The 21,254-nt window shown below is 45.6% G+C and overlaps 2 protein-coding genes across 5 annotated transcripts in view; one reads left to right on the top strand and one right to left on the bottom strand.

Annotated features, from left to right (window-relative positions):
* Positions 1-8,358, bottom strand: part of EMILIN3 (elastin microfibril interfacer 3) — a 144,328-nt gene extending 135,970 nt beyond the window's left edge. For both annotated transcript variants that reach the window (XR_008849689.1, XR_008849688.1), the window contains exons 1-2: positions 8,285-8,358; positions 7,152-7,348 (exon numbers count right to left, since the gene is read on the bottom strand). The gene's annotated coding sequence lies outside the window, so the exon portion shown is untranslated. The remainder of the gene's footprint in view (positions 1-7,151; positions 7,349-8,284) is intronic.
* Positions 8,359-8,619: 261 nt separating this feature from the next.
* RPN2 (ribophorin II) overlaps positions 8,620-21,254 on the top strand; it is a 49,900-nt gene continuing 37,265 nt past the window's right edge. For 2 of the 3 annotated variants that reach the window (XM_056550720.1, XM_056550719.1), the window contains exons 1-4: positions 8,866-9,041; positions 11,590-11,783; positions 17,009-17,104; positions 17,594-17,769. In XM_056550720.1, coding sequence (XP_056406695.1) covers positions 8,876-9,041; positions 11,590-11,783; positions 17,009-17,104; positions 17,594-17,769 — 632 coding nt within the window. In that variant the 5' untranslated portion in view covers positions 8,866-8,875. The other variant, XM_056550721.1, reaches the window with a different exon arrangement.

Below are 21,254 nucleotides of genomic sequence, written 5' to 3'. Positions count from 1 at the left end.
ATGTACAGGGTACATTCACATGGGCAGGGGCTTACAGTGAGTATCGGGCTGCAAGTTTGCAATGCAGCAAATTTTGCGCGGCAGCTCAAACTCGCTGTAATCCCCCGCCCGTGCGGGGGATTACAGCTAACTAACAGCTAACTAACACAAAATAAAATAAAAAGTAAAAAACACTACATATACACATACCCCTACACAGCCCCCCTCCCTCCCCAATAAAAATGAAAAACGCCTGGTACGCCACTCTTTCCAAAATGGAGCCTCCAGCTGTTGCAAAACAACAACTCCCAGTATTGCCGGACAGACGTTGACTGTCCAGGCATGCTGGGAGTTTTGCAACAGCTGGAGGCACCCTGTTTGGGAATCACTGGCGTAGAATACCCCTATGTCCACCCCTATGCAAATCCCTAATTCAGGCCTCAAATGCACATGGCGCTCTCACTTTGGAGCCCTGTCGTATTTCAAGGCAACAGTTTAGGGCCACATATGGGGTATCGCCGTACTCGGGAGAAATTGACTAACAAATCTTGGGGGTCTTTTTCTCCTTTTACCCCTTATGAAAAGGTGAAGTTGGGGTCTACACCAGCATGTTAGTGTAAAAAAAAATAAACTTTTTACACTAACATGCTGGTGTTGCCCTATACTTTTCATTTTGACAAGAGGTAAAGGGGAAAAAAGCCCCCCAAAATTTGTAACGCAATTTCTCCAGAGTACGGAGATACCCCATATGTGGGCGCAAACTGCTCTGGGGGCGCACAACAAGGCCCAGAAGGGAGAGTGCGCCATGTACATTTGAGGTGATTTGCACAGGGGTGGCTGATTGTTACAGCGGTTTTGACAAACGCAAAAAAAAAAAAAAACACATGTGACCCCATTTCGGAAACTACACCCCTCACGGAATGTAATGAGGGGTGCAGTGAGAATTTACACCCCACTGGTGTCTGACAGATCTTTGGAAGAGTGGGCTGTGCAAATTTAAAATGTTGTACAGCCCACTGTTCCAAAGATATGACAGACACCAGTGGGGGGTAAATGCTCACTTTACGCCTTCTTACGTTCCTCAAGGGGTCTAGTTTCCAAAATGGTATGCCATGTGGGCGTTATTTTGCTGTCCTGGCACCATATGGGCTTCCTAAATGCGACATGCCCCCCGAGCAAAATTTGCTCTCAAAAAGCCAAATATGACTCCTTCTCTTCTGAGCATTGTAGTTCGCCCGTAGTGCACTTCAGGTCAACTTTTGGGGTACCTCCATACTCAGAAGAGATGTGGTTACAAATTTTTGGGGGTATTTTCTGCTATTAACCCTTGCAAAAATGTGAAATTTGGGGGGGGAAACACACCTTTTAGTGATTTTTTTTAATTTTTTTTTTACGTATGCAAAAGTCGTGAAACCCCTGTGGGGTATTAAGGCTCACTTTATTTCTTGTTACGTTCCCCGAGGGGTCTAGTTTCCAAAATGGTATGCCATGTGGTGTTTTTTTTGCTGTCCTGGCACCATAGGGGTTTCCTAAATGCGACATGCCCCCGAGCAAAATTTGCTCTCAAAAAGCCAAATATGACTCCTTCTCTTCTGAGCATTGTAGTTCACCCATAGTACACCTCAGGTCAACTTATGGGGTACCTTCATACTCAGAAGAGATGGGGTTACAATGTTTGGGGGGTATTTTCTGCTATTAACCCTTGCAAAAATGTGAAATTTGGGGGGAAACACACATTTTAGTGAAATTTTATTTTTATTTTTTTACATATGCAAAAGTCGTGAAACACCTGTGGGGTATTAAGGCTCACTTTATTCCTTGTTACGTACCTCAAGGGGTCTAGTTTCCAAAATGGTATGCCATGTGGGGATTTTTTGCTGTTCTGGCACCATAAGGGCTTCCTAAATGCAACATGCCCCCCAAAAACCATTTCAAAAAAACGTACTCTCCAAAATCCCCTTGTCGCTCCTTCCCTTCTGAGCCCTCTACTGCGCCCGCCGAACACTTTACATAGACATATGAGGTATGTGCTTACTCGAGAGAAATTGGGCTACAAATATAAGTATACATTTTCTCCTTTTACCCCTTGTAAAAATTCAAAAATTGGGTCTACAAGAACATGCGAGTGTAAAAAATGGAGATTGTGAATTTTCTCCTTCACTTTGCTGTTATTCTTGTGAAACACCTAAAGGGTTAAAACGCGGACTGAATGTATTTTTGAATACTTTGGGGGGTGCAGTTTTTATAATGGGGTCATTTGTGGGGTATTTCTAAAATGAAGACCCTTCAAATCCACTTCAAACCTGAACTGGTCCATGAAAAATTGTGAGTTTGGAAATTTTGTGAAAAATTGGAAATTTGCTGCTGAACTTTGAAGCCCTCTGGTGACTTCCAAAAGTAAAAACTCATCAATTTTATGATGCAAACATAAAGTAGACATATTGTATATGTGAATAAAAAAAATAATTATTTGGAATATCCATTTTCCTTACAAGCAGAGAGCTTCAAAGTTAGAAAAATGCTAAATTTTCAAATTTTTCATAAAATTTGGGGATTTTTCACCAAGAAAGGATGCAAGATACCACAAAATTTTACCACTATGTTAAAGTAGAATATGTCACGAAAAAACAATCTCGGAATCAGAATGATAACTAAAAGCATTCCAGAGTTATTAATGTTTAAAGTGACAGTGGTCAGATGTGCAAAAAATGGCCGGGTCATGAGGTGTAAAATGGCTGGGTCCTTAAGGGGTTAAAGTCCCATACAAGTCAATGGGAAATATATGTTACTGTATAACTTCCAAACGGCTGGAGATATTTCCATAATACTTGGTCACATGTTACTTATATGTCCACTTAAAATATAGGATAGTTAAATTAACCCTTACATACACCCTTATATAAAAGATGGGTTTTTGTTTCAAGCCCTAAGCAAGTATATGGGACTTCCAGTATCTTACTCCACAAGCTCCGATCTGCATCTCCTGGTGAATGTGTGAGGACGGGATATGAGGTCAAGATAGGAGGTCGGGATAGGAGGGCGGGATATGAGGTCAAGATAGGAGGTCGGGATAGGAGGGCGGGATATGAGGTAGAGATATTAGGACGAGATATGGGGTCGGGATATGACAACAATATATGAGGACGGGATTTGAAGTCAAAACCTTCCTCCTTTGTTGATTTTCCTCCCCAACAAGGATGAGGAAGGAAAAACCGTGCAACGCCGGGTACTCAGCTAGTAGTATTATACGTAATGTCCAGCATGGGTTTACCAAGTTCTCAAACCAACTAATTTGTTTTTATAACAAAGGGGCAGCTGTGGATATAATGTATTTGGAATTTGCAAAAGCGTTTCACACTGTCCCTCATAGATGTCATACAGGTAAATAAAGGTTTTTAGGTTTAGAAAGTAATAACCTGCAGCATCAAATGTCCTAGGAGGAGTAATAACCTGCAGCATCATATACCTAGGAGGAGTAATAACCTGCAGCATCATATACCTAGGAGGAGTAATAACCTGCAGCATCATATACCTAGGGGGAGTAATAACCTGCAGCATTATATGTCCTAGGGGGAGTAATAACCTGCAGCATCATATGTCCTAGGGGGAGTAATAACCTGCAGCATTATATGTCCTAGGGGGATTAATAACCTGCAGAATCATATGTCCTAGGGGGGGCAGTAATAATCTGCAGAATCATATGTCCTAGGGGAGTAATAACCTGCGGCATCATATGTCCTGGGGGATTAATAACCTGCAGAATCATATGTCCTAGGGGGAGTAATAACCTGCAGTATCATATGTCCTGGGGGTGGTAATAACCTTCAGCATCATATGTCCTAGGGGGAGTAATAACCTGCAGAATCATATGTCCTGGGGGTGGTAATAACCTGCAGAATCATATTTCCTAGGGGGAGTAATAACCTGCAGAATCATATGTCCTGGGGGGGTAATAACCTGCAGAATCATATGTCCTAGGAGGAGTAAGAACCTGCAGCATATTTTCTAGGGGAGTAATAATCTGCAGCATCATATGTCCCCATCCACTTGTATTATTTATAATAGTGGGCTAACAGCCAGTTTTAAACTCAAGAGGGGAACGCTTCAGGGTTGTGCAGTACCCCACCTATTAGGTAGAAGCCCCTAGTAGGTAGACAGAGAAACTATTAAGTAGTCCCTCCCAAAAAGTCCCCTGCAATAGAAAATAATACAAATCCCATACACCTTCCCTCCGCTCCTTTGCTAAGGCCCCTGTATCCTGTACTCTGTTAGTGGTGCAGGACCTTCTCCTGTAAGCTGGAGTGGTGCAGGACCGTCTCCTGTACGCTGGAGTGGTGCAGGACCTTCTCCTGTAAGCTGGAGTGGTGCAGGACCTTCTCCTGTAAGCTGGAGTGGTGCAGGACCTTCTCCTGTACGCTGGAGTGGTGCAGGACCTTCTCCTGTACGCTGGAGTGGTGCAGGACCTTCTCCTGTAAGCTGGAGTGGTGCAGGAACTTCTCCTGTATGCTGGAGTGGTGCAGGACCTTCTCCTGTAAGCTGGAGTGGTGCAGGACCTTCTCCTGTAAGCTGGAGTGGTGCAGGACCTTCTCCTGTACGCTGGAGTGGTGCAGGACCTTCTCCTGTACGCTGGAGTGGTGCAGGACCTTCTCCTGTAAGCTGGAGTGGTGCAGGACCTTCTCCTGTAAGCTGGAGTGGTGCAGGACCTGTCATGTGATGAAATGTCATCATCATGTGTCAGGTCCTGCCTCGCTCCGCCGATATTAGTATGGGGACATTCCTAAAATGGCCCTAATTTTTTTTCCAGAAGATGTTGGCAACAACCCAAGTACCATAATCCATACTTACAAAGAAACCAAAACAAACAAGCATAGAAATTAAGTTATGCGTAATAATGGTAAAAAAGTATTGAACACATGAAGAAAGCAAAATAATATCAGCTGGTTTATTCCCGACTTATGAACTAGATAAAGGTCTCAGTGCCAAGATATCTCTAATGATGGGTAAAAGCAAAGAGCTGTCTCCAGACTTAAATGGGTAATCCAGGAAAAACTTTTTTATATATATATATATATATATATATATATATATCTCAACTGGCTCCAGAAAGATAAACAGATTTGTAAATTACTTCTATTAAAAAATCTTAATCCTTTCAGTACTTATGAGCTTCTGAAGTTAAGGTTGTTCTTTTCTGTCTAAGTGCTCTCTGATGACACGTGTCTCGGGAACCGCCCAGTTTAGAAGCAAATCCCCATAGCAAACCTCTTCTAAACTGGGCGGTTCCCGAGACATGTCTCATCAGAGAGCACTTAGACAGAAAAGAACAACCTTAACTTCAGAAGCTCATAAGTACTGAAAGGATTAAGATTTTTTAATAGAAGTAATTTACAAATTTGCAACCAATTGGATAGAGACTCGGCACCACCCTTATTCACACTTGGGATAGGCAATAGCGCAACTGTGCTGTGTCTTTTCCTTGCAACTGCTGGAGGGACTTCGGTGGTGCTCTACGTGCAAACTAAGTCCATACAATACATCCACAATCAAGAGCAGAAAAACGGAGCAACTCACCACACCAGACCGGATGATCTATGCAAGTGGTACTTTATTCATAAAGATTCATCCAAAGACGACAAGCATAAACACGACATTGGCTTATGCTACAACAAAATGAAGCCCTTAAAACTTTAAACAGAGTCAAACCCCATAATAACGCACCGCAAGAATACAACTATTCAAAATTTCTACAATAAAAAGAGAAAAAATAAAAAAAATCCAATACGAATTGGTTAACAGACTCCCGTCCCGTAGGCAATTTTACCTGCGGATCTTGTAAACAATGTAAAAACAATTTAAAGTGCAACATGTTGAAATTAGGTGACATTCAAGTTAAACTATTTTTTACCTGGTACGTGGTTTATTGATTGGTTTGCGCATGTGGGCGTTACTATATAGGTAAGAAGATCCGACCCCTGTACCATAGAGTTAGGGAACACTGGAAATCATTATCCACAGGAGTGGGTGCCCCTCGTCTTATCGCCCACATCTCAATAATAACCCCGACCAAATGACATTTGCGGGGATAGAACGTATAGATAACGCTCCCCGAGGTGTGAACAGCCACCAACAACTCCTAAGAAGCGAAGCCAGATGGATCATCCGGACGGACGCCCCCGGCCCGCTAGGATTGAATGAAAAACAGGAGTATGGTGCACTACCATAAGGTTTCTTCAGGAGGACTGTTTTTTCGCATGATAGGAAGCTGCTTTTAAAGAGTAGCTCCCACCATCCTATTTATTTTTTCTGTCCCTGCCTATTGTCAATCTATCCCTAACCCCCTCCCTGCTTTTAATTTTTATTTTTACTATATAAAAAATGCTTTTTATCTGCCTGGCAGTGTGCTCACTACCAGGCAGACTTCCCCAGCAGGCACCACGTCACTGATGCCTGCTGGGGGGGGGGGGGACTTCCGCCCTTAGTTCATCTACACAGGGTGCCTCCAGCTGTTTCATCACTACAACTCCCAGCTTGCCCTGACATCTATTGGCTGTCAGGGCATGCTGGGAGTTGTAGTATTGAAACAGCTGGAGGCACCCTGTGTAGATAAACTATTAGTTACATGCGGCGCTAGCCCGTCCCCTCCGTCTCCCTCCCTCCTCCCCCCCCCCCCCGTGCCATACCCCATTCCCTCCATCTCAACACCCACCACCCCCCCCATTACACTTACTGCAGAGTCCGGCAGCGGGCGTGCAGGGACAGCGGCGGCGACGAGGCAGCGATGTGCGGGAGGAGTGGCCTCCCAGCCAGTGGCCGGGGAGCCAATGCGCTCGCTCCCTGCATGTCTGATTGACAGGCAGGGAGCGAGCGCAGGCTGAATGAAAAAGGACCGATGCCCGGCCGCATCGGTCCTTTTTCAGGCTGCAGCCGGCCACTAGGAGGGAGACCCCTAGTGGCCGGTTTTCAAATGTAAATTAAACAATTTTAATTAAAAAATAATAATAATAAAAGTATATTAGAGATATGTTGTAGTACATAAGTACTACAACATATCAAAAAATAAAGTTGGTGACAGCGCACATTTAACAATCGTACTACATGTTTTACAATGTATTTTTGTATTAGAGTAAAGAACCAATGACCTGCGATTTACCTGCAGCGTCACTGGAACTTACCTGTTTTTAAGCACACCCCTTCCTGTGACCTCACTATCCCGGTCTGACGAAGCGATCCGGTCCCGTCACCGAGAGGACACCCCCGCGTCTCCCGTGCACTCTTCCCTGCTTGTCGTCTTTGGATGAAGCTTTATGAATAAAGTGTCACTCGCATAGATCATCCGGTCTGGTGTGGGGAGTTGCTCCGTTTCTCTGCTCTTGATTGTGGATGTAATTTACAAATTTGTTTAACTTTCTGGAGCCAGTTGATATATATATATATATAAAAAAGTTTTTTCCTGGATAACCCCTTTAATCCTTCCAATAATTATCAGCTGCTGAAGTTGAGTTGTTGTTTTCTGTCTGGCAACAGTGCTCTCTGCTGACATCTCTGCTTGTCTTGGGAACTGCACAGAGTAGAAGAGGTTTGCTATGGGGATTTGCTTCTAAACTGGGCGGTTCCCGAGACACGTGTCATCAGAGAGCACTTAGACAGAAAAGAACAACTCAACTTCAGCAGCTCATAAGTACTGAAAGGATTAAGATTTTTTATTAGAAGTTATTTACAAATCGGTTTAACTTTCTGGAGCCAGTTGATATATAAAAAAAAATGTTTTTTCCTGGAATACCCCCTTTAAACAGATTTGTAAATTACTTCTATTAAAAATTCTTAATCCTTCCAGTACTTATCAGCTGCTGTATCCCCTTAGGATAGGGGATACGTTTTTCAGGACTGGATTACCCCTTTAAAGGGGTTATACAGGAATAGAAAAGTAAAGCTAATTTATTTCAAAAACAGCTCCCTGTCTGTCTCCAGGTTGGATGTGGTATTGTAGCTCAGTTCCATCGAAGTGAACGGAGCCAACCCAACCTGGGAACAGACGTGGAGCTGTTTTTTGAAAGAAATTAGCTCTGGTTTTCTATTCCTGGATAACCCCTTTAAGTTTCTTTGTATGGATGGATTATAGAGATTATTACCATCTGGAATAAAACCAGTGATAATATATTTAGTGAGGTAAATGTCTCAGGTTTGGCCTGTGGAGCGCAAAGAGGTTATTAGGGGGAGATACTACTATAGGTGAACCTTGTTATACATAGATTACGGGTCAGACAAAGGTGGCGCTAGTGAGTCAGCTTTCTTTCCTCTCACGTACTGTACAATTACTTCATGTGAATCTCAGCAGACACAATGCCCGCCAATACTCGTCACCTCCTGACAGAGCCGTCCAGCTGTCACTTCACTGACCCCATTGGCTGAACCAGCTGTCAATCACGGCTCCACAGCCAATCAACGTCATGTCCAGCACGCAGCGGATGACGTTGCCAAGTCACAGGAAGCCCCGCCCCATCATCCGTGATTGGCAGGAGCTTCATCCAATCAGTCACAGACACATGCCCGGAGCTTCTCCTCTTTATTTGGAACGAACCATTTACACACCGGAAAAAGGGGGATCACGGTATCTAGTTTACACACATTTCGGATGTTTTTCTTACCCGTCACTTTAGTAATGTATAGCTTATGACATGATAGAATACTACACGGTATGGCATAGCTGGGCGGACCGACTGGGCTTGTATTCTACCGGTTTTTATCGGTTGGATTTGGTTGCGCCCCCCCTATAGTCTAGTCTAGGTCTACGTGTCTGAGGAGCCGGCGCCGGAAACAACGAACGGTCGGGGCGAGTGACGCTGTGAGGGGCGGGAGCGAGCAACATGGCAGCGAGTGAGTATAGAGCAACCCGGTGATGGTCAATGGCGGTGACGTTGGGGCGGCGGGCTTACGCTATAGTGTGCCCGGACTGCGCCCCCTGTGTGCCGGGCAGTGCTATTACCTGGACTGTAGTACCGCACCTGAGCCTGTGCTGTGCTCCAGGAAGCACTACAACTCCCAGCGTGTCCCGACAGCCAAAGGTTACCATGGGAGTTGTAGTTATGCAACAGCAGAGCAGCCACATGGTGCTTATAGTCTATCCCAATCAGTGTGCCTCCAGCTGTTGCAAAACTACAACTCCCAGCATGCCCGGACAGCCTTCGGCTGTCCGGGCATGCTGGGAGTTGTAGTTTTACAACAGCTGTAGACACCCTGGTTGGGACACACTCATGTAGCGCAGTGTGTGGCCATTCAATTGTTACAAAACTACAACTCCCAGCATGCTTGGAAGTTGTAGTTTTGCCACAGCTGCAGGTACATTGGTTTGGGAAATGCTTCATGGGCTTCTTTTTCACATAGTTCCATTAAAGGGGTACTCCAGTGGGAAACAATTTTAAATCAACTGGTGCCAGAAAGTTAAACAGATTTGTAAATGACTTCTATTAACAAATCTTAATCCTTCCAGTACTTATCAGCTGCTGTATGCTCCACAGGAAGTTGTGTAGTTCTTTCCAGTCTGACCACAGTGCTCTCTGCTGACACCTCTGTCTGTGTCAGGAACTGTCCAGAGTATAAGCAAATCCCCATAGCAAACCTATCCTGCTCTGGACAGTTCCTGACATGGACAGAGGTGTCAGCAGAGAGCACTGTGGTCAGGTCAGACAGAAAATAACGCAACGTCATCAGCTCATAAGTACCGGAAGGATTAAGATTTTTAATAGAAGTAACTTACAAATCTGTTTAACTTTCTGCGCGGGAGGTGTTCCCAATCCCAATATTTCTGTCACTACTGCTTTGTCCTCTCTCTTCTAGGCTAATGAATATTTTTTAAAGGGCTACTCCCCTGGAAAACATTTCTCTTTAAATCAACTGGTGCCAGAAAGTTAAAGACTTATAGGTTACTTCTATTAAAAAAATCTTAATCCTTCCAGTACTTATAAGCTGCTGCATTCTATAAAGGAAGTTTTTTTTCTTTTTGAATTTCCTTTCTGTCTGATCACAGTGCTCTCTGCTGACACCTCTGTCCATTTTAGGAACTGTCCAGAGCAGGATAGGTTTTCTATGGGGATTTGCTCCTATTCTGGACAGTTCCTAAAATGGACAGAGGTGTCAGCAAAGAGCACTGTGGTCAGGCAGAAAGGAAATTCAAAAAGAAAAGAACTTCCTGTCCAACATACAGAAGTACTGGAAGGATTAAGATTTTTAAATAGAAGTTACAAATCTGTTTAACTTTCTGGCATCAGTTGATTTATAAAAATATATATATTCTAGAGGAGTACCCCTTTAACCTGTTGGGGACGGAGGACGTACCTGTACGCCCTTCATCCACTCCATTTCTATAACGTGGGGCTATGCCGTCATAGCGGGTTGGGCCTGTAACAAAGGCCGGGACCCGTGGCTAATAGCATGCTGCACTGATCGCGGTGCCGTGCACTATTAACCCTTTAGATGCGGTGCTCAAAGTTGAACGCTGCATCTAAAGTGAAAGTAAACTAATGCCGGTTAGCTCAGGGGGCTGTTCGGGATTGCCGCGGGGAAATCGCAGTATCCCAAACAGCTGTAGGACGGCAGAAGGGTCCCCTTACCTGCCTACTGGTGTCCGATCGCCAAATGACTGCTTAGTACCTGATATCCAGGCATGAGCAGTCAAGCTGCAGAATCATTGATCAATGGTTTCCTATGAAAAACCATTGATCAATGGTAAAGATCAGTGTGTGCAGTGTTATAGGTCCCTATGGGAGCTATAACATTGCAAAAAAAAAAGTGAATAAAGATCATTTAACCTCTAATAAATGTTCGAATCTCCCATAAAAAAAAAAAAAGTATAAATAAAAATAAACATGTGATATCACCGCGTGCGGAAATATCTGTATTATTAAAACATATAGTTAATTAAACCGCACGGTCAATGACGTGCGCGGAAAAAAAAAATCCTAAGTCCAAAATCGCGTGTTTTTGGTCACTTTTTATATCATGAAAAAAATTAAAAGCGATCAAAAGTCTGATCAGCACAAAAATGGTACCGATAAAAACTTCAGATCACGGCGCAAATTTTTTTCCCTCATACCGCTCCATACACTGAAAAATAAAAAAGTTATAGGGGCAGAAGATGACAATTTTAAATGTATAAATTTTCCTGCATGTAGTTATGATTTTTTCCAGAAGTGCGACAATATCCAACCTATATAAGTAGGGGATCATTTTAACTGTATGGACCTACAGAATAATGATAAGGTGTCATTTTTACCGAAATATGCACTGCGTAGAAATGGAAGCCACCAAAATTACAAAAGGGTGTTTTTTCTTCATTTTGTCATTTTCCGTTTCACCGTAGATTTTTGGATAAAATGACTGATGTCATTACAAAATAGAATTGGTGGCGCAAAAAAATAAGCCATCATATGGATTTATAGGTTCAAAATTGAAAGGGTTATGATTTTTATAAGGTATGGAGTGCAAAATCTGAAAAACCCTCTGTCCCCAAGGGGTTAATGTCCTGGATGGGCATTCTCTCTGTCTTTTGGTGGAGGGGAATGGCTTCCTGTATTGTTACTATAGTATTTTATGCCCTTGTCTCTCTTTCTGCAGCTCCACATTCAGCGTTCCTTTTAGTACTCGCTCTCCTGACCACCGTCCATGCGTTGACTCCCAGCCACTACCTGAGCCAGGCAGATGTGGAGAGACTTAAAGATGTCTTGGAACGCCCAGTGTCTGACCTGGAGACGGCCTATTACTACACTGTAGGCTTCCATCATCTCGGGGCCAGTGTAGCAGATGAAAAGGTGAGGCTATGGAGCACGTCAGTGATAGTCATTAGAATTCAGCGAACTTACAGTAAATCGGCTCGTAGCGAACCTCGCAGCTCGGCCCTTGATTACTTTAGTCTGCATAAATTAATTCAGCTTTCCAAGGGCTCCGGTTGCCTGGAAAAGGTGGATACAGGAGACCTAAAACTGTCATCCCGGACTTTTCCAGGCAACTGGAGGCCCTTGGAAAGCTGAATTAATTTACGCAGACTAAGGTAATAAAGGTCTGAGCTGCGAGTTTCGTAGTATACTACGTTTTGAGGTCTGGTCAGAAAACTGGATACGGGTCAAAAAAGAGCCGACCAGAGTAAAACGGGGACTCCGGTCGGCTCATTAAAGTTAAAGGGGTTCTCCACTGCCCTGTCTTCCGGAGCTCCGCTCGCAGCTTCCGTGTTCGAGGCCGCCCCCTCAACGAAAGTCTATGGGAAGGGGGCGCCACCGCTGTCAGGCCCCCTTCCCATAGACTTTCGTTGAGGGGGCGGGCGTGACGTCACGAGGGGGCGGCCTCGAACACGGAAGCCCGCAAACAGCGTCCGGAGTAATAAACGTCCGGACGCTGCAAGCGGAGCTCCGGAAGACAGGGCAGTGGAGAACCCCTTTAATGGATTTCAGTGTCGGTCCGGCTGGGGTCATCATTCACCCACTCGTAGATTTCGTTAGTTATACTTATGGTAGGGATGATTGGGGAGATTTATCAAAACGTGTCCAGAGGAAAATTTGTCCAGTTGCCCATCACCTGGGGAGTGGGGGTTCATGGCCCTGCTCCGAGGTTGTGTTGTGGCTCTCAGTGAGCAATTTTAATTGGTTTTAAAGGGGTACTCCGGTGGAAAACTTTTTTTTCTATTTATTTTTTTTTTTTTTAAATCAACGTGCCAGAAAGTTAAACAGATTTGTAAATTACTTCTATTAAAAAATCTTAATCCTTCCAGTACTTATTAGCTGCTGAATACTACAAGGGAAATTCTTTTCTTTTTGGAACACAGAGCTCTCTGCTGACATCATCACCACAGTGCTCTCTGCTGACATCTCTGTCCATTTTAGGAACTGTCCAGTAGGGATGTCCCAATACCATTTTTTTAAGACAGAGTACAAGTACTGATATTTTAATTCTAGTACTCGCCGATACCAATTCCGAGTACTTATATTTTAAAGGGAATCTGACCCCAGGGTGACCCGGTTTCTGGCGCTGCTCACCGTATATGTGGGTCCTTGTTGTGTACAATGGAGGCGGCTGCTGTAGTATGAGCCAAGATTTCTCTCTTCTCCATTGGACAGAACAGGGAATTGGCATTGGCGTCAAGACCGATGTCTCCGGAGCGATTGCACTGATGTTCACATGGTAAGCAGCGGTAGAAACCGGGTCACCTGACCTATCTACCTATAAATTGAAGTTAGTGCAGATGACTCTGCTGTAAGATTGCCCTTAATAATAGGTAGTATCCCCTTGTAGATAGTATAGATAAATGCAGACATAAGTAGCAGCCCACTGTAGACAGTGCCCCCTTGTAAACAGCAGCCCCCCCTTCTAGACAGCACCCCCACGGTAGTTGCTCACCTGCGGTTGCTGCTCCGCTGCCCCGTTCTGCTGTCCGCATCCTCGTTCTGCCATCCACATCATGGCGTCCTATGGAGGAGCATGTGACATACACATCACTCCTCCGTAGTGTTACGCTGGGCGCAGTGGAGGAGGTGGAATGATGTGTGTCACATGCTCCTCCATAGGACGCCATGATGCGGACGGCAGAACGGGGCAGCAGAGCGGGGCATTTGACGGCCACACTGCAGCAGGTATCGGCCATGCACGGTCAATGGCGTACACGCAAAATAATTCCAAAGTCCAAAATAGTGTATTTTTGGTCACTTTTTATACCATAAAAAATGAACAAAAAGTGATCAAAACAACAATGGTACCGCTAAAAACTTCAGATCACGGCGCAAAATATGATCCCTCATACCGCCCCGTACGCGAAAAAAATAAAGTTATAGGGGTCAGAAGAGGACAATCTTAAATGTATAAATTTTTAGTGCATGTAGTTATGATTTTTTTTCCAGAAGTACAACAAAATCAAACCTATATAAGTAGGGGATCATTTTAATCGTATGGACCTACAGAATAAAGATAAGGTGTCATTTTTACCGAAACGTAACGAAATGGAAGCCCTCAAAATTTACAAGATGGCGTTTTTTCGTCAATTTTGTCGTACAATGAATTTTTTTTTTTCCATTTTGCTGTAGATTTTTGGGTAAAAAGACTGATGTCATTACAAAGTAGAATTGGTGGCGCAAAAAAAAGCCCATCATATGGATTTTTAGGTGCAAAATTGAAAGGGTTATGATTTTTTTTTTTTTAAAGGTAAGGAGGGAAAAATGAAAGTACACAAAAATGCTCAGTCCTTAAGGGGTTAAGCCCGCTCGTCCTGTTCAATAGCTGCCGTGCACATACAAATAGTGACACCGAGCCTCCCCCCCAATATATTTTATATTCCAATGAATTACTATGTGCAATACACTGGGGAGAGGTGCTGTGTACGCGGCAGCACTTGGACAGGGAACCAGAACATGAGCAGCCCTGCCATACCCACCAAACGTGTTGGTGGCAGCAGAGAGCTCTGTGTTGGCTCTTCGTACTGCCACACAACCCGAAAAAAATAACACATAACCAGTATGGGGTTTGTTTTATATACCGTATTTTTCGCCGTATAAGACGCACTTTTTCTTCCCCAAAACGGGGGGGAAGAGAGCGGGAAGTCAGCGGTAAGTACAGAGGGTGCGGTACAGCGCTGACTACCCGCTCCCCACCCGCAGCAGCCTCATGACCGCCGGTGAATTTTTCACCTCACACCAGCTATGTTTATTGCCCTATGCCTGGAACATACCGTTCCGGGCGCCGGGCAGGTGAATTACTGATAACTGTATACTAAAAACCAGGGTGCCTCCAGCTGTTGTGAAACTACAACTCCCAGCATGCCCAGACCGGCAAAGGCTGTCCGGGCATGCTGGTAGTTGTAGTTTCACAACAGCTGGAGGGCCCCCTGGTTTTTAGTATACATGAATTAGTTTTTACCTGTTCTGGCCAGCCCCCGCCTGCAGCCGCGCACAGGAGCCGGCCCGGGCAGATAATCATAGGTTTTCCTATGCCGGACATCCCTGTGTCCCAAAAAATCTTTTCGGGACATAAGGATGTCCGCGGGTCACTAACCATTCCCCACCCACCGCGCGTCCTCCTGCGGTCTTCCTGCGATCCTCCGCCTCTCTATGGTTGTACGCACGTGACGTCCCGTGCGTACAACCATAGAGGCACCGGAGGAAGACGCGCGCTGACCGGGGCCTGGTGAGTGACTGGCGGCACGTCATCTTCAGTGTTCCGGTCACCGCTCCTCCGGTCTCGGCACCTACTGCTATGGTCCATAGGCCATAGCAGTAGATTGTGACACCAGGCCAGAGGAGCGGTGACCGGAACACTGTGGGGGGCAGCAGTACAGACATACAGTCTCCAGCCGTACACTGTATATGGCTGGAAGCTGTATGTCTGTGGGGGGGAGCTGCCTACCATTATTGTGGGGGAACTATACTGCCAACTATTGTGGGGGGGAGCTGCCTACCATTGTGGGGGAACTATACTGCCAACTATTGTGGGGGGAAGCTGCCTACCATTATTGTGGGGGAACTATACTGCCAACTATTGTGGGGGGAGCTGCCTACCATTGTGGGGGAACTATACTGCCAACTATTGTGGGGGGGAGCTGCCTACCATTGTGGGGGAACTATACTGCCAACTATTGTGGGGGGAAGCTGCCTACCATTATTGTGGGGGAACTATACTGCCAACTATTGTGGGGGGAGCTGCCTACCATTGTGGGGGAACTATACTGCCAACTATTGTGGGGGGGAGCTGCCTACCATTGTGGGGGAACTATACTGCCAACTATTGTGGGGGGGAGCTGCCTACCATTGTGGGGGAACTATACTGGCAACTATTGTGGGGGGGGGGGGGGAGCTGTCTACCATTGTGGGGGAACTAAATGCCAACTATTGTGGGGGGGGAGCTGCCTACCATTGCGGGGGAACTATACTGCCAACTATTGTGGGGGGGGGGGGGGGAGCTGCCTACCATTGTGGGGGAACTATACTGCCAACCATTGTGGGGGGAGAGAGAGCTGCCTACCATTGTGGGGGAACTATACTGCCAACTATTGTGGGGGGGGAGCTGCCAACCATTGTGGGGGAACTATACTGCCAACCATTGGGGGGGGGGGAAACTGCCTACCATTGTGGGGGAGCTATACTGCCAACTATTGTGAGGGAACTATACTGCCAACCATTGTGGGGAGGGGGGGGGGGAGCTGCCTACCATTGTGGGGGAACTATACTACCAACTATTGTGGGGGAAGCTGCCTACCATTGTGGGGGAGCTATAGTGCCAACTATTGTGGGGGGGAAGCTGCCTACCATTGTGGGGGAACTATACTGCCAGCTATTGTGGGGGAACTATACTGATATAAAATATTTTAATATTTTACTACAGTATTTGGTTCAGAATCTTTATTTTTTTTTTTCTCTAGATTTTCCTCCTTTAAAATTGGGTGCGTCTTGTGTGGCGAAAAATACGGTAGCTATTATATAGCTTTATTAAAGGGGTACTCCGGCCCCAAGACATCTTATCCCCTATCCAAAGGATAGGGGATAAGATGTCGGATCGCGGGGGTCGCGCCGCTGGGGACCCCCGCAGTCTAGCATGCAGCACCCACCTGTAAGCACTGCAGGAAGCGCTGGATGCTCTGTGTTATGCCTCCCGACCACGGGGACAGAGTATTGTGACTCCACGACTGGGGGGACCCCCGCGATCAGACATCTTATCCCTTATCCTTTGGATAAGATGTCTTGGGGCCGGAGTACCCCTTCTAAAGCAGTGTAAAAAATCATTAAAGGGGTACTCTGGCGATAGGGGATAAGATACCTGATCGTGGGCGTTGTGACGTCAAGGCTCCTCCCCCGTGTGACGTCATGCTCCGCCCCTCAATGCAAGCCTATGGAAGGGGGCGTGACAGCTGTGGGACCCCCGTGATCAGGCATCTTATCTCCTACCCCTTTAAAAAAAAAATAATAATACAATTTTTAACATGTCTGATAACCAGTGGTCGCTATATTGTTATGAATTTCTGGATGCTAAAATTCTATTTATTTTTTCTCCCCCCTCACAGACTGCCTGTAACTTCATTCGCTCTAATGTTGATATCAGTAATGTGGATTCCCTGTTCTATGCCGCTCAAGCCAGTCAAACCCTGTCCAATTGTGAGGTAGGTCAGAAGAGGATGTATGGACTGTCCTGCCTATTCTTGTCATGATGGTATCTGGATCTAGATGTCATCTTAAAGGGGTTATCCAGGGAAAAACCTTTTTTTTTTTTTTTTATATATATATACCAACTGGCTCCAGAAAGTTAAACAGATTTGTAAATTACTTCTATAAAAAAAAAAAAAATCTTAATCCTTTCAGTACTTATGAGCTGCTGAAGTCGAGTTGTTCTTTTCTGTCTAAGTGCTCTCTGATGACATGTGTCTCGGGAACCGCCAAGTTTAGAAGCAAATCCACATACCAAACCTCTTCTACTCTGTGCAGTTCCCGAGACGAGCAGAGATGTCAGCAGAGAGCACTGTTGACAGAAAACAACAACTTAACTTCAGCAGCTGATAATTATTGGAAGGATAAAAAACTTTCTGGAGCCATTTGAAATGGAAATTATTTTTTTTTCCTGGAATACCTCTTTAATATTACTGCATTCCTAGGTGCCCATCTCTAACGAAACCAGAGACCTGCTGCTCGGTGCGGTCAGTGAAGATTCCTCTGTCACCCAAATATACCATGCCGTAGGGGCCCTCAGTGGCTTTGGTCTCCCTCTGGCCTCCCAAGAGGTTGTCAGCGCCCTGACCATCAGACTCGGTAAAGAGGAGAATGTCCTGGCGTGAGTATTGTTCTGAATTATAATTATTTTATCTTTTAATTTTTTTTTCAAATTAGAGTTTCCCATCTTGCCTCATAATTGATGCTAAGAGACTCAGGGTATGTTCACATGGTCTTTAGGCTAATCTTCCACGCAACTTATTTTTGTCTTATTTTTATTTTCAGTCCATTAAAAAAACTGCCCTTTCATTTTGCGCTTCCAAAATGCAGTTTTTATGACGATTTAAAAAAAAAAAAAAAAATTTTTTTTACACTTCAGCTTTCTCATTAAAGGGGTACTCCGGTGGAAAACTTTTTTTTTTTTTTTTTTTTTAAATCAACTGGTGCCAGAAAATTAAACAGATTTGTAAATTACTTCTATTAAAAAAAATCTTAATCCTTCCAGTACTTATTAGCTGCTGAATACTACAGAGGAAATTCTTTTCTTTTTTTGAACACAGAGCTCTCTGCTGACATCACGAGCACAGTGCTCTCTGCTGACATCTCTGTCCATTTTAGGAACTGTCCAGAGCAGCATATATTTTCTATGGGGTTTTTCTCCTACTCTGGACAGTTCTTAAAATGGACAGCAGGGGTCAGCAGAAAGCGCTGTGGTCATGTCAGCAGAGAAGTAATTTACAAATCTGTTTAACTTTCTGGCACCAATTGAAAAAAAATAAAAAGTTTTCCACTGGAGTACCCCTTATCTCCCTATCCAAAGGATAGGGGATAAGATGTCTGATTGTGGGGGTCCTGTAACTGGGGACCCCCGCAATCTAGCATGCAGTACCCACCTGGAAGCGCTGGAGGCTCTTTGTTATGCCTCCCGACCACGTCATGACTCCGCCCCCGCGTGAGGTCACGTCCCACCCCCTCAATGCAAGTCTATAGGAGGGGGCATGATGGCTGTTGTGCCCCCTTTCCATAGACTTTCATTTAGGGGGCGTGACGTCACGAGGGGGTGGGCATGAACACTGAAGCCTGCACCCAGTATTCAGATTTCAATGTTCTTGATGCTGGTGAGTGGAGTAACCCTTTAAAGGGGGTAAAACGTATCCCCTATCCAAAGGATGGGCCCCTATCCAAAGGATGGGGTGATACATTTTTTAGATTGCAGGGGGGTCTGACCGCTGGGACCACTCGCAATCCCTGGGAGCGGTGCCTCAACACCCTCGCACGAAGCATCGGCCTACATGCCCCATGTCTGGCTCTCCCATAGAGAGATATGGAGGGGGTATATCGGCCGCCGCTTCGTGCTGGGATTGTGATGCGCCGCTCCCTGTACAAGGAGATTGTGGGGGGTCCCAGCAGTCAGATCCCCTATGCTCCTTTTTTTTTTTTAAAGGTGGTCAAAGTTTCTGTTCGATATTTGCATGGCTGAGGCTGGGATATAACACATCAAAAATCTGCCTAAAACCCATACGGGATAATCCCGGCTACATGGTAAGAATCTAATTCGATGAAATCATCTTTCCGCCATATTTGTTCCACTTCAGTGGACGTTGTACACTTGAGATTCCACATCAAATGACCGACTGATCATCACTTTTAGGACAGAGTAAAAGCAATCGGAGCATTTGTAGTCCAGTAGCAAGAAACTTAGAAGAAATCGGTACAAAGCACCCCCCAAAAAAAGAAAAATTAGTCTCCATTACAGAAATAGTAGTTGCGTTGCTTACCTGGCTCCGAGGATCTGTTCAGATCTCCCAGCAAGATCCCGCCAGACGAAAAGAGAAGCCTGGATTAAAGGAGCAGATTTGGTCGGATTTGATTGTATTATTTACTAATGGTGATTATAAAATTGTTTGAATTTGTGCTGATTATGCAGTGTTTCCCAACCAGGGTGCCTCCAGCTGTTGCAAAACTACAACGCCTGGTTTCCCCCCCTCCCCCAAACTGGCCGAACAGTGCGATCGTAGTGTGAACCCACCCCGACAGGGTTGTCCACATACATTTGGCCATATCAGGGCTGGACAAATCCCAGGTCACCATGGTGACTGAGAATTTCATGGTGACCCTTAGGTTTATGTCATGTTTTTCCAATAGCAGTTGTCCATTTTTATTTGCTTCCGTTCCGATCAGGTGACCACTGCAGATTATCGGCGGACACGCTCTGTATTCATGAGTACAGAGCATTAGCGCCAAAGCTTTAAATTGGCTGCTGGAGCAAAGGCACAGGTAAATAACAGGGAGAGATGAGGGGACACTAAGAACTGTGACACACACACACACACACAGGGAGAGATGAGGGGACACTCAGAACTGTGACACACACACACGGAGAGATGAGGGGACACTAAGGACTGTGACACGGAGAGATGAGGGGACACTAATGACTGTGACACAGGGAGAGATGAGGGGACACTAAGGACTGTGACACAGGGATAGGTGAGGCAACACTAAGGACTGTGACACAGGGAGAGATGAGGGGACACTAAGGACTGTGATCAGGGAGAGATGAGGGGACACTAAGGACTGACACAGGGAGAGATGAGGGGACACTAAGGACTGTGACACAGGGAGAGATGAGGGACACTAATGACTGACACAGGGAGAGAGGAGGGGACACTAAGGACTGTGACACAGGGAGAGATGAGGGACACTAATGACTGACACAGGGAGAGAGGGGACACTAAGGACTGTGACACAGGGAGAGAGGAGGGGACACTAAGGACTGTGACACAGGGAGAGATGAGGGGACACTAAGGACTGTGACACAGGGAGAGATGAGGGGACACTAATGACTGTGACACAGGGAGAGATGAGGGACACTAATGACTGACACAGGGAGAGAGGAGGGGACACTAAGGACTGTGACACAGGGAGAGAGGAGGGGACACTAAGGACTGTGACACAGGGAGAGAGGAGGGGACACTAAGGACTGTGACACAGGGAGAGGAGGGGACACGAAGGACTGTGACACAGGGAGAGATGAGGGGACACTAAGGACTGTGACACAGGGAGAGAGGAGGGGACACTAAGGACTGACACAGGGAGAGAGGAGGGGACACTAAGGACTGTGACACAGGGAGAGATGAGGGGACACTAAGGACTGTGGCACGGAAATATGAGGGGACACTAAGGACTGTGACACAGAGATGAGGGGACAGTAATGACTGTGACACAGGGAGAGATGAGGGACACTAATGACTGTGACACAGGGAGAGATGAGGCAACACTAAGGACTGTGACACAGGGATAGATGAGGCAACACTAAGGACTGTGACACGGAGAGATGAGGGGACACTAAGGACTGTGACACAGGGAGAGATGAGGGGACACTAATGACTGTGACACGGAGAGATGAGGGGACACTAATGACTGTGACACGGAGAGATGAGGGGACACTAATGACTGTGACACAGGGAGAGATGAGGGGACACTAATGACTGTGGCACAGGGAGAGATGAGGGGACACTAATGACTGTGACACAGGGAGAGATGAGGGGACACTAATGACTGTGACACAGGGAGAGATGAGGGACACTAATGACTGACACGGAGAGA

This window comes from Hyla sarda, chromosome 13 (genome assembly GCF_029499605.1).
Source record: "Hyla sarda isolate aHylSar1 chromosome 13, aHylSar1.hap1, whole genome shotgun sequence".
NCBI classification, from domain to species: Eukaryota; Metazoa; Chordata; class Amphibia; order Anura; family Hylidae; genus Hyla; species Hyla sarda.
This window is presented reverse-complemented; position numbering and strand designations above follow the sequence as displayed.